This window comes from Canis lupus, chromosome 13 (genome assembly GCF_011100685.1).
Source record: "Canis lupus familiaris isolate Mischka breed German Shepherd chromosome 13, alternate assembly UU_Cfam_GSD_1.0, whole genome shotgun sequence".
Lineage (NCBI taxonomy): Eukaryota > Metazoa > Chordata > Mammalia > Carnivora > Canidae > Canis > Canis lupus.
The window spans coordinates 10269065-10282048 of NC_049234.1; the positions used below are offsets into that span (position 1 = coordinate 10269065).

At 36.5% G+C, this 12984-nt stretch overlaps 1 protein-coding gene across 1 annotated transcript in view; it reads left to right on the plus strand.

Annotated features, from left to right (window-relative positions):
* PKHD1L1 (PKHD1 like 1) overlaps positions 1-12984 on the plus strand; it is a 147879-nt gene that overhangs the window by 114041 nt on the left and 20854 nt on the right. Inside the window, 8 exon segments of the mRNA XM_038555350.1 lie at positions 527-617; positions 4029-4177; positions 4260-4382; positions 4924-5035; positions 5113-5229; positions 8538-8703; positions 11792-12024; positions 12199-12366. Of these exon segments, the coding sequence (XP_038411278.1) occupies positions 527-617; positions 4029-4177; positions 4260-4382; positions 4924-5035; positions 5113-5229; positions 8538-8703; positions 11792-12024; positions 12199-12366 (1159 nt within the window).

Below are 12984 nucleotides of genomic sequence, written 5' to 3' on the forward strand. Positions count from 1 at the left end.
GTGCTTCTGTGTTTCATTTTTTGCCACCTCAACTGGACTCATAAAGTAAAATTATTTAGTGACTACCTAACACTCGTGTTCAACCAGTTTTTCATACAGCAGATTTTATTGAAAATAGTAAGTGCTTCTGTTGACTGTTATGGTCCACTATAGTCACCTTAGTTTTTCTCTTAATAAATCAAACTGGTAACATAATATAAGCAATACTGCAATTTGTCTATGGCTTAGAATTATTGAGTGACACCCAGGGGATTGTGTGACTGAAATAAATCTCTTTTCTAATGAAATCTAAGTGTCTAGTGATGATTTTACACCAAGAACTTAAGGTAATTTCAATATTCCATTTGTAACATAAATTTGTAATTTCAATATTCCATTTGTAACATAAATTTGGATTGAATAATGAAATGAATTTTTCTCCTAAAAGTTAGTTATAATTAGTTTTCCAATATATGTTGCATACTTGCTTTCATTGTACAGTTCTGTAAGAGCCTGACCCGTAGCATTTTCCTTCTCACTGTACTAGATAAACAGAGGGACCAACACAGTCTTACAAAATAACGTTGTGGCTGGATTTGGAAGGGTAGGATACCGCATTGATGGTGAACCTTGCTCAAGTAAGTCTTTGGCACAGAGTCATTCTAAAACTAGGAAATATCTTGTTCAAATTTGTTAGAAAGAAATAATTATTGTTTGTTAGTTCAATGTGTAGTATCTCCTCCTCCAGGACACTGAAAGAACTCAACATACTAAATTATTGGAAGATACTATTATGTCTAAAGAAAAAATAAATAGGCTTTTAAAGATAACTTCCCATGTTTATGACCCAGAAACTCTGGCAACCACTTCAATTCTTTATGTGGCTGCTGTTGGAACAGTGATACCTCATTCCACTACCACTTTCACAAAAGCAACACTTCTAAGCATAAAGCTGCATGTCTGTAGGGATATGACATTATTTCATGCTTCCTCTTCAGAGGAATAAATGCTCACTCTTTGTGCCTTAAAACCTGCAAGCATGAAAAAGTCAAAGGACATGAACAGATAGTTCTCAGGTACATTTCTCTCTATTAGATGAGTAAAAATAAAAAATTAACTGAACAACTACTCTTTTGGCAAGGCTGTAGGGAAACTAGAACATTTACACATTGCTGGTTTAATGACAAAACAGTATAACCCTTACAGAGGGGAATAGAGCAATAGCTGCCAAAGTTATAGGAGCATTTGCTTTTGGCTCAACATTTCCCTTCTGGCAGTCTAACTACCATTTGCCTCTATAACACTTATAAAATGATTTGTGAACAAGGTGATTCATCACTGCATTGTGTGTGCTAGCAGGAAACTGAAAGCTTTCTGTGTCCAGTAACAGTGGACTAGTTATATAACTTTTAGTTCCAAAAGCCAGACTTTGGAACACCAGGCCCCTCTCAAAAAGAGGGAAGAAGATACATACTGATATATTGATATGGAGAGAGAAATCCACAAGATATTCTAAAGTGATAAATGGAGATTGCAGAACAATATGTGTGTGTGCATATGTATATGTATATGTGTGTATACACACACACACGCTCTCATTGTACAGTTCTGTAAGAGCCTGACCCGTAGCATTTTCCTTATTTTCTTTATATATATGTGCGTGTGTGTGTGTGTGTGTGTGTGTGTATATATATATATATATGTTTTCTTTATGGTATGTTTTGTGGAAGAAAGGAAAGAGGTATATATGGTATCTGTGTTTACATAAAGTGACACAGAGTTTGAAAACAAAATAAAAAGCAAAAACAAAAAAGGTGAGTAGTAATAGGGTGACTTATTCTCATATAGCTTTTTATAACCTCTTGATTTTTCAACTGGGAAAATGAATTATCAGATAAAAAAAAAGTACTAGAGCTGCAGGCTTTACCTCTTCAGAAACTTAGAGGAAATAGGATTTTCTCTGAAAACCTTATATCCCTTGTACAGCTGATTTTTTTTTTTAAATCTCAGTATAGTTATTTTGAGATTCTTTGAATCAGCAATTTTTTCTGGGCTTAAGCTAATTTTATTCTTGTGTAAAATACATTTTGAAGGAGTAAAACAACTGCCAACAAATTTAACTGATTCCTTGATATATGCTCTTATTAAATATTTTAGTTCCCAACAGCTTTAAGATTTTCTTTGACTAAAATTTTAAGATATATAATTTTTCTGCAACTTCTTTGAAGTGTTGTCCTGGATTTTTTAAGTCAAAATATGACCTACAAATATGAATATTTACTAATATGTAAATATTATGTAGTATGTAAATATGACTATATTGATATTCTTAAATAATTGAGAGTATTTATAAGGAAGTTTGGGGATGCCTAGGTGGCTCAGTGGTTGAGCATCTGCCTTTGGCTCAGAGCGTGATCCTGGAGTCCCGGGATGGCCGGATGGCTTTCTGCATGGAGCCTGCTTCTCCCTCTGCCTGTGTCTCTGCCTCTCTCTCTCTCTCTGTCTCTCATGAATAAATAAAAATAAAATCTTAAAAAAAAAAAAAGAAGTTTGATACTTAAGAGAAATTGAAATAGGAGTCATTACTGAGGAATTGAGGGGTTAAGTTACTGGAATGGGATACTAACTTCCAGTCAACCTCCCAGGCAAGTGAGAGGCTAGGAGCAGGAATCTGGGAGGTCAGGGAGGAAACTGAGGCCCACACTGGGTCCCAGGGGAACCACTGAGTGGAACCAAGGGAAAGATGTGCAAACAGCTTCTTATGGAGGAAAAAAAAAAAACAAAAAACAGAATCTAGGCAGTTGACAAGTAAAATTTCAATCCCAAAGTATTAGGAAGAAAGGAAAATGAATAAAAGATAAGAGGAATTCAGATATCAAGAGACTTGGCCAAGAGAGCTGGTACTAAGTAAACTATAGGGGGTGATGCTGCTCTTTATAGGGAATCCTCCAATGTATGTATGGTTAGGGGGGAATTCTTAAGATTGCTAATCTGGTTTTGACATAAGTAAAGTTTCATAAAAATCCATTTCAATTTTCCTATATATTAATAATGATTATAGCTTCTATTTATTGAGATACTTTATGTGGGTTATTTCATTTCATTTGAGACTACTCTAAATTAGATGTTAAAGCTTTTTATATTTGAGGAAACTGATGTCTAAAAGGTTAAACAATGTTCCCAAGATCATACACCCATTAGTTCAACAGATATTTAAATGAGCACCTATCTCTGCATTACCTTCTAAGCCCTAGGAATATGGTGGTGAGTGAGGTAGACACAGCATTTTCTCTCATGAAGCTTACATTCTAGTAAGAGAGAGGAGATGAATAATTCATGAATAAGTAATATTAAAATATCAAGTGAAAATAATTTTAATTGCCATGTGAAGGAAGTGAGGTGTTACTTTGAATCAGGTAGTCAGAGAAGGCATACTAAGAAAGTGACACTTAACTTGAAAGTGGGATGACCAGAAGGAACCAACAACAAAAAGGTGTGGAGGGGAAGCATTTTACAAACAGCAAGTGGTATCATTGTGTTTCACGTTTACCTAAACTTCATGCACTTTCACATGAAATTCATGTTTGATCAGATAGAGCAAGTTAAGTATGCTAGCTAACAATTAAACCAAACTTTAAAAAAAAATTTCTTTAAGGTTTTATTTATTTATTCATGAGAGACACAGAGAGAGAGGGGGAGAGACACAGGCAGAGGGAGAAGCAGGCTCTATGCAGAGAGCCTGACATGGGACTCGATCCTGGGTCTCCAGGTACATGCCCTGGGCTGAAGGTGGTGCTAAACCTCTGAGCCACTACCAAACTTTTGCAAATGAGTGTACACTCATTCTAATGGTAAAGGGACAAATTAGACAAGATTAAATACTAAGTAGAGTAAGCCATAAATGTTTAAGCCATAACAATATTTAATTATCATGTTAAAATGTGCATAAGAACCATATATTTAATTTTAAAAATTTAACTGATACTGCTTATAAAGCTCAAGGACAGGACTTGTGATATTAATTCTCTGTTTTCATATTTCCTTACAAGGTCAATCTAATCCCATGGAAAAGTGGTTTGATAATGAAGCACATGGAGGTTTATATGGTATTTATATGAACCAGGATGGCCTTCCTGGATGTTCTCTTATACAGGGATTTACCATTTGGACATGCTGGGATTATGGAATTTATTTTCAGGTAAATGTGATTGAAGATAGTGCTTGTTTGTCTTGTTTTATGATTGTATTTTGTACTATGTAAACTACAAGTTGTTTTACAGACCACAGAGAGTGTGCATATCTATAATGTGACTCTGGTTGACAATGGAATGGCCATTTCTTCCATGATTTACATGCCAGCTGCTGTATCTCACAAAATTTCCAGTAAAACAGTACAGATTAAGGTAAGAAATAAATATAGCCACAATAAGGAGAAAGGGTAAAATTACTGAAGTTCTGATAAGAATGATCTCCTTGACTTCCAAGCCCTGCAAATCCAAATCTCTTTGCCTTTGTTCTCCTTGTCTTCTCCTGGGAAGTGCTTTAGCCTTCCTCTCCTCCCTGATCCCTTCACCTCTTCTTGTTTACCACTTGCTAATCTTGTCACAGTTAAAATTTCAGCCCATCTATGAAACCTTTCCTGATCTAGCTTAGGCAGTATTGACACTCTTTCTTCCTTTGGTTCCTGCTGGTCCCTGGGCATATTTCTGTTACAGAAATGTAACATGTCATCATACATAATAATTTGCCTGCCTGTCTTCCCCTTCCCAGTTTGATGGTCATTACTCTCAGGGTGTAAAGTCACATCCTTTTCATTTTGGTTTTATGAATGATCCCTTCCTCAAACTTAAAGGTTGTGTTTTGCTACAGTGGAATTCAATATAATATTTTCCTTTAGGAAAAGCTATTCTTTAAGCTGTCCTGTTTGAATTTTTTTTTAAATAGAGCTCATTAATTGTTGGAAGTAGCCCTGGATTTAATTGTTCTGATGTCCTAACTAATGATGATCCCAATATTGAACTTTCTGCTGCCCATCGGAGTGCCAGACCTCCATCAGGTGATAATTTTAGAAATTTAATTTTGGTGTTATGAGTGCATATTTGAATTTTATTAATTTTATTTCTTTTATAAAAGGTGGGAGAAGTGGGATTTGCTGGCCTACCTTTGCTTCAGCACATAACATGGCACCCCGGAAACCCCATGCAGGAATCATGAGTTACAATGCTATCAGTGGCCTTTTGGAGATCTCAGGCAAGTTTAAATGTAGCCTTGATAGATCTAACTCAGTGAAGTTCTATAAAGAATATGTAGAATATAGCTAATGATATTTCACTAGTAAAAAAAAATAATGATTTAAATGAATTTGCCTATGAATCTGCTCAATATGAGAAGCAAAGAAATCAGACAGAAGTCAATTTCAAGAATGGTTCCCTGGCAAAATTTGTATATGTTTAAGAAGTGACATTTAATTTTCCTTCTGAAATAACAGAAGAGACACTGGTACAGTGATTTAATGTTAGTTTCTATAAATTGTAAAAGCCCTTTTATATAAGTAGGGTTATATATTATTATCTCTTTTTACAACTGAAGAAATTTAAACTCGTGTAACCTAGGAGCTTAGTAACATCTATTGGCCCTACTATCATCATGTTCACTTGTTTCTTTAATGCTTCTTCCACAGTTGCTGCTCTTTGGTGATCATTAACATGCCCTTTGTGCTTACTCCCATAGACCCGTGCAGTTGCTTTTCCCTCAGGCTTCATTCTATCCAGTCATCCAGTCTTGTTCCCTCTAGACCCCTGACTAACTAGCCAAGTCATTTTTTCTATTTATCCTTACCTTCAGACCACTTCTCTCTTCACCCAAAGTGGATCACCCTGTGTCCTACTCAGATTTCTAGTCCATAATAGGATTTGCCCACACCACACTCTTTCAAGGCCATCCCACGTGAGGCTGAAATGTATTAAATAATAGGTTCATTCCTGGGCACCTGGGTGGTTCAGTCTGTTGAACGTCCGTCTGCCTTCGGCTCAGGTCATGATCTCGGGGTCCTGGGATTGAGCCCTGTATCCAGCTCCCTGATCAGCAGGGAATCTTCTTCTCCCTCTGCCTCTTCCCCCACCTGCACTCTCTCTCAAAGAAATAAAAAAATCATAAATATATATAAATATATATAATTATATATAGAATAGATATATATTATATATATAATAGATTCATTCCAATAGCCCATTTTTAGAGAGACTTTTGACCCTTTCTTCTACAGTTGGCCATGACATTCTTACAATTCTACTTCACTTAAACTGGAATATTGTTTTTTCCAAACTTAGAAAAGCCACAGCATAGGAGAATGCCCCCATCCATACTGATACTCTCTCTTATCCAGCTTTATATTCTTCCCCCCTTGATCTAACACCATCACAGTTTACTCTTAGCTATACATATTTCTGCTTCCTGCCAGTCCATGTTACTCAGTTCTTGTAGTTTCTTTGGTATATAATTCCTCTTCTCCCAGAGCAGGCTTAGCACTTCCCCAGTAAGGCCATGTTGAGAATCGACCAGACTTACTGTTCTGTTTGCCAGAAGGGGAAATGGGAACAGGTCCTGAGAAAGACACCTGTCTTTTGAGTTTCTTTTTTGAGTTCTTGTCATGAGTTCAGCAAGTGGGGGAGGGGAGCTATTCTCTAATAAGGGAGAGGTGGACCACTTATGTAGATCTGGAACATTCAAGGAGAACCCAGGGGTTCAAGGTTCAAGTTCATCTTTCCCTATATTCCCATCCTAACTCAAGGTTCCATTCCTTTTCTATAAGAGCCCTGTCTTTGATGTAGGAGTCTTGCCAGGGCTGAGAATTCAACCTTTTATGAATTCTCTATTGGTTTTGTGATCAGATCCTGAGGTTTGCTTTGAATTTGTGATTGGTCACCAAAGTTTACAGTTTCTTCAAAGCATCGATGGTGGTCAATAGTCACCTATTTCTAGTTTCTTTGTAACCACTGTTTCTCCAGTACCACTCAAATGCCAAATTTACTGTATGAGCCAGAGCATTTCCTTCCACCTAGATGTGCTCAGTTCACCACAAATGAAGTCATAGTAATTGCACTGTTGTGGCATTCTAGGGACTATTAGCACCTACCCACTATCAGTACCACTATCCCACCACCACCACCTGCCACCAGGAAGGGCATCTTCATTCCCATCTAGAGAGCAAGTGAGCTTAATTCATTACTGCATCATTACAGTGTGTACCCTAAGACCACTTCTGGTACTAGCGATCTAAATCAGGTGGTCTAAAAGTAAAGCCAGAGATGAGGTTCTTGTGCAAGTGGTTTATTGCTTTCACACAAGACAGGGAGTGAGGAAAATAGGATACGGCAGAGCTAGGCAAGGATGTGGTCTTGGTTGGAGTCTAGCTCCTTCTTGATAACATCAGGGACTGTGCAGTACCCCTCAGCTTCCCCCTCTTGAGGCAAGGGGACCTCCCGTATCAGTTGCCAGTCAGGCATGGTAACCCTTTGGTGCTGGTGCATAATCCCATAGGAGAGGGAGCCGTCATCTGGTCAAGGGTAGTTCTCCAGAGAAAGGAGAGTAGTTAGCAGCCAACATTTACTTGAGCTGAAGACAAGCACAATGGGCCAGTAAAGCAGATCTGCACAGGTTACAAACAGTATCTGCTACTGTAGTATTTTATTGATATTCATCTACAGGCTCATATTCATGTATATACAATATCATCTTAGGAAAAAAATCATTGGAAGGGTGGTAGGAGTACATAAGTGATCTAAGAATTTTTCAGCCACCTTTTGCTTTTTTAATATTTTTGAGTTACTGGATTTTAAGTACAATGGGGATTAAGTTTTGGATTCAATACATTTATCTTCTGATTACACAATATATGCAATAAGACCAAAAAGAACAACGTCTCAATTAGTCTTTGCTGCATAACAAATCACCTTCAAAATTTAGAGTCTTTAAACAGCCATTTATTAGCTCATGATTCTGTGGATTGACAATTTGGGCTTTGTTCTACTGGATAGCTCTTCTGCTGGTCTCACCTGGGATTATTCCTTAGATTGCCATCAGTATACATGATGGATAGGGGATAGTTAGTCTATGATAGTTTCATTTCCATATCTGGTAGTTGGTGGCCAGTGGTTGGGCTGGCCATTAGCTAGAGTAATGGGAGGGATTGGGCTGAATGCCTCCCAAGCTCATACACATGCTGAAATCACAAAATTCTCCCAGAGCACTAAAAGAGAGTGAGCCCTACCATGCAGGCACTTTTCAGACCTTCTTGTATCACAATTCCTTTTGTCTCATTGGTCAAAGCACATCATGCAACTAAGCTCAGAGAAAATATGAGATGATTGTTCAATGGGTATTAATATAGGGAGGCAACAGTCTACCAAAAATGGTGCTGGACTATCTACCATATAAGATAAGGGTTCCATGTTCAAGGGGGTGTTAAATGATGTGTTTTCTGGAATGTACATGAAATGAAACTGATTTTATCACTTTCCCCATAGAAAATAATTATTTTTCTGCTATTTATGTTTTAGGTTCAACATTTGTTGGATTTAAGAACATTTGTGCAGTTGAAACTAATGTGATATTCATTACTAATCCTTTAAATGAAGATTTACAGCATCCAATCCATGTGAAGAATATACAGCTAGTTGATACTACTGAACAATCAAAAATATTCATACATAGGCCTGATGTAAGGTACAATATATGAAAGCCCATTTTTTTTTCTTTCCTGTATTTATAGTTTTCCATTATCTTTTTTTCCTGCCATAGACCTGAGGAAGTTGCTATATTAAAGTAACTATTAATTTCTATAAAATTTTAATCAGGATCATGAAAATTAAGACTATTTAATGCAACTATGTTTTCAGTTAAATTGAAGAAGCTATACTTTAATATGTATATTTTCTCATACTGTTTTTTTCATGCCTCGTAAGTAATACCATCATAAAAGACTGAGACCAGGTTAGAAGTACTTTTGTACATTAGTGTCTCTCCATTAATAGTCATTAGGATTGAGAAGCATTTCTATTATTTCTTTCATTTTCCTACTTCTTTTTTTTTCCTATCACTTTCCAAATACCTTTTCATGTTCACCCCAACATGCTCTTTGAAATTTAATGTTAATCATTATAACCACTGTGACTGAGAATATGCAGAAACCTAGAACAGTGACTTTTCAACCACAAAAGTCAGTTGGGGTCAGAATATTTCTAGAAACTGAGCCACTTAGACTGTAAATCTTAAAAGGAGATAGCTGGTAACTGCTACACTTTCTAAGAGATGCAGACTAGGAATTCAGATGTAAGACAAGATTGAAGGAAAGAAATTTTTTATGAGCGATCTTTGTTTTCAGTATAGGAACAAGATGAGGAATAATGCTGTATAATTATATAGACATTTCTTCAGAGAAATGCAGTGTTTCGTAGTCTGATTTTGTTTTAGTGACAACCATACACTTACTTATTTAGTAATTATTAAACTACAATATTTTTTGGCTCTATAGAGCCTCTTCTCACTAAAATTTAATTAGCTCCTCTTTAGTTATCATTGAATCTTTCAGAAATAATATGTAATTTTAATACCTAGGTCCTGAAGAAAATAATATTCTTTTGAGAGAGAGGAAAGCATGCATGTGGGAATGGGAGAGGGACGGAAGAGGGCAGAGAGAATCTTAAGCAGCTGATCTCACATCCCCAGGATCATGACCTGAACCAAAATCAGAAGCTGGATGCTTAACTGACTGAGCCACCCAGGTGTTCCAGAAAATACCACATTTTCAAATATAATATCTTTGAGCTCTGTGCTTTTATTAAGATGCTGTTGATGTTTTCCCAGATCCCTTTTATTTATTTTTATTTTTTAAAAGATTTTATTTATTTATTCATGAAAGATACAGAGACAGAGAGAGGCAGAGACACAGGCAGAGGGAGAAGCAGGCTCCATGCAGGGAGCCTGATGCAGGACTCGATCCTGGGACTCCAGGATCACGTCCTGGGTCGAAGGCAGGTGCTAAACCACTGAGCCACCCAGGGATCCCCTCAGATCCCTTTTATAAAGCAGTTTGCCCAGTTCCCAGTGCTGTAAATGTTGGCACTTGATAATGATAATGATAATGATTTATTTATTTATTTATTCATGATAGACATAGACAGAGAGAGAGGCAGAGACACAGGCAGAGGGAGAAGCAGGCTCCATGCCGGGAGCCCGACGCGGGACTCCAGGAACACACCCTGGGCCAAAGGCAGGCGCCAAACCGCTGAGCCACCCAGGGATCCCCGATAATGATAATGATAATCTATAGTTGCTCTCTTTTCCAACAAATTGCTCTTAGCCAAACAGTAATAGCTCTGGGGGCTAAAGCCCTCTGTAACAACATTTCCTTGCAGTCCATTGAAAATGACTAGTTTATACATGAGTACAAAAGCCCAACACCCTTTGTCTCATGGTGGGAGCAACTCTGGGTTCAATTGATGAACCAGATGTACTCCTGGGATCAGAATGAAGCTAGTCCGCATACCATAGTAATCTCATTTTCTTTGTCCTTTGTGGCTTCTCTCCTTTTGTGAGAGAATTGTTTCAATAAATCACTTGAACAAAATTTTACATTTCAGGTTCTGTTTTTTTGCAACATGAAGTAAAGACAGAGCCCTACGTCATAATATAAAAGAGCCAGTGGGTACTCTCCCTACAGACTTGCTCACAAAAGCACTCTTCATGTACTTGAACATAAAGAACCCATGAGCTACAGAAATATTTATTCAAGTCATCTCCAAAACTATTATTGTACAGTAAGGGGTAACTTACTCCTTTGTGTCTCTTACAGCAAAAAGAGACGGATGTTAAATACTATCTAATGGTTCTGAGCTTTCCACTATTATTTTGTTGTTATAATTTTGGAATAAGCTATATTTACCCATAGTATATATCATGCTGTAGTATAACTATACTGTATCCTATGTATACTATGCAATGTGCAGTATATTGCAAATTAAGCATCTATTTTATTATTATTATACCCAGTTAACAATCAACACTGCAGGTAGCTCAAGATGAAGGCAGAATGCTATCTATGGTTGAACTGCATGATAAGTATGTAGTATTTCATTTCCTACAGTGTGGGTATTTACAGAATGGTTGCTAAAATATGTAGCATAGCAATCATAATCCAAACATATCTGTTTGTGTATACATAAACAAATGTCTATATAATATTATATACTAATCTACAGTCGGTGATGACCTGAGAGCTTGAGATAAGAAAGTGAAGGAAACTGAACTTTAAAGTATTTAGATTATTTTATAGTAATCATGCAATACTTTTATAATTTTTGAAGACCGTGAAAAAAAAAAAAAAAAGGAAAGAGGAATAATAGATTTCCCTGCCAACACAGGGATTTTATATGTTCTGCACAACAGACTAATTGTTCGCCTTCTCATTGGGGCAATGTTAGTATACTGTGAACAATGCACAAGTTTGAAATCTATCACTTAACAAAATGAAATAACAAAATGGAATTCTAATTTTATATCTCACAGGTATAACTTGTCCTTTTGCAATGTTAATAATAATAATACAACAAACCAACAGAATGGAAAACCAGACCTTGTTACAATACTAATTACATATCTTACTTGGTCCCATTTTGAATCCTTTCTGAAATGATAAGATTCAATTAATCAAAACAATTTTTTTGGATACTCTCTATCAAACACTAAATTTAAATGCTCTCTAGAAACAGGGGAAGGATACTAAGTATTCACACATTTTACCTTTTCTCAACAGTAAGGTGAATCCATCTGATTGTGTAGACATGGTTTGTGATGCCAAAAGAAAATCTTTTCTTAGAGATATGGATGGCTCCTTTCTGGGAGATTCTGGTTCAGTGATACCTCAAGCAGAATATGAATGGAATGGAAATAGTCAATTTGGAATTGGAGACTATAGGATTCCTAAGGTGATGCTCACATTCCCAAATGGAAGTAGAATTCCTATCACTGAGAAAGCACCTTACAAAGGTTTGTTGGATATTATTCTGTTAAGTTTGTGAAACAAATATACCTTTTATTTTTAGGAATTGGGATATTCAACCAATATTTTCTACTCACTAATCTTACATAAAAGAAAAAGATAGTACATATGTTTTTGCAGAGATTGCTTTTCTTTGGTAAAATGTATATACCTGTTTCTAGGAATTATTAGAGATTCAACCTGTAAATACATTCCACAATGGCAGAGTTATCAGTGCTTTGGGATGGAATATGCAATGATGGTTATTGAAAGCCTGGATTCTGACACAGAAACTCGAAGACTGTCACCAGTGGCTATAGTGAGCAATGGTTATGTTGATCTCATTAACGGTAGGTGTTTAGTATGAACAAACTAGTAGTTACTCAAGGCATTCACTATTTATTACATGCATGGAGACATCTCATAAATTATTTATCACATAAAAATAGCAAAAATCAGCACTGCTTTTCCTTCTGTTTGTAAGAAAAGATCTATGTGCAGGAGGGATGTTTGACACTTCAGTAGTTTCCTGTATTAGAAAGCCAGGATAGTTGTTCCAAATTGACCATTAGAGAAAAGGAAAGTTATTCCTTTAGTGATCTTCATACCTATAGTAATAAGTAGCATGAATATTTTAAGGAAAAATTGGCCTGAGGGTGTCCAAAAAGACAATTTGCCTTACATAAATTAAAACACAGATAATGTGTTATTTGGAACACTTGAGAACATATTTTGAGCCTATTCAGTTTTTATTTTCATGAAACCTTAGAAGACTTAATCTTGAAACAATGTGTTTTTGGGTTTGTTGGTTTGTTTATTTGTTTTTTCATTCCTGATTCCTTCGACTGTCAAGAACATCTTGGCAAGCTCTGGAGTCTAGGCTCCGTACATTCTGGTCACGGGTGGCTCTAGTACAGAGCGAAGATAGTGGTCTCCGTAAGAATTCAGATCAACTTAGGAGTCCAAGA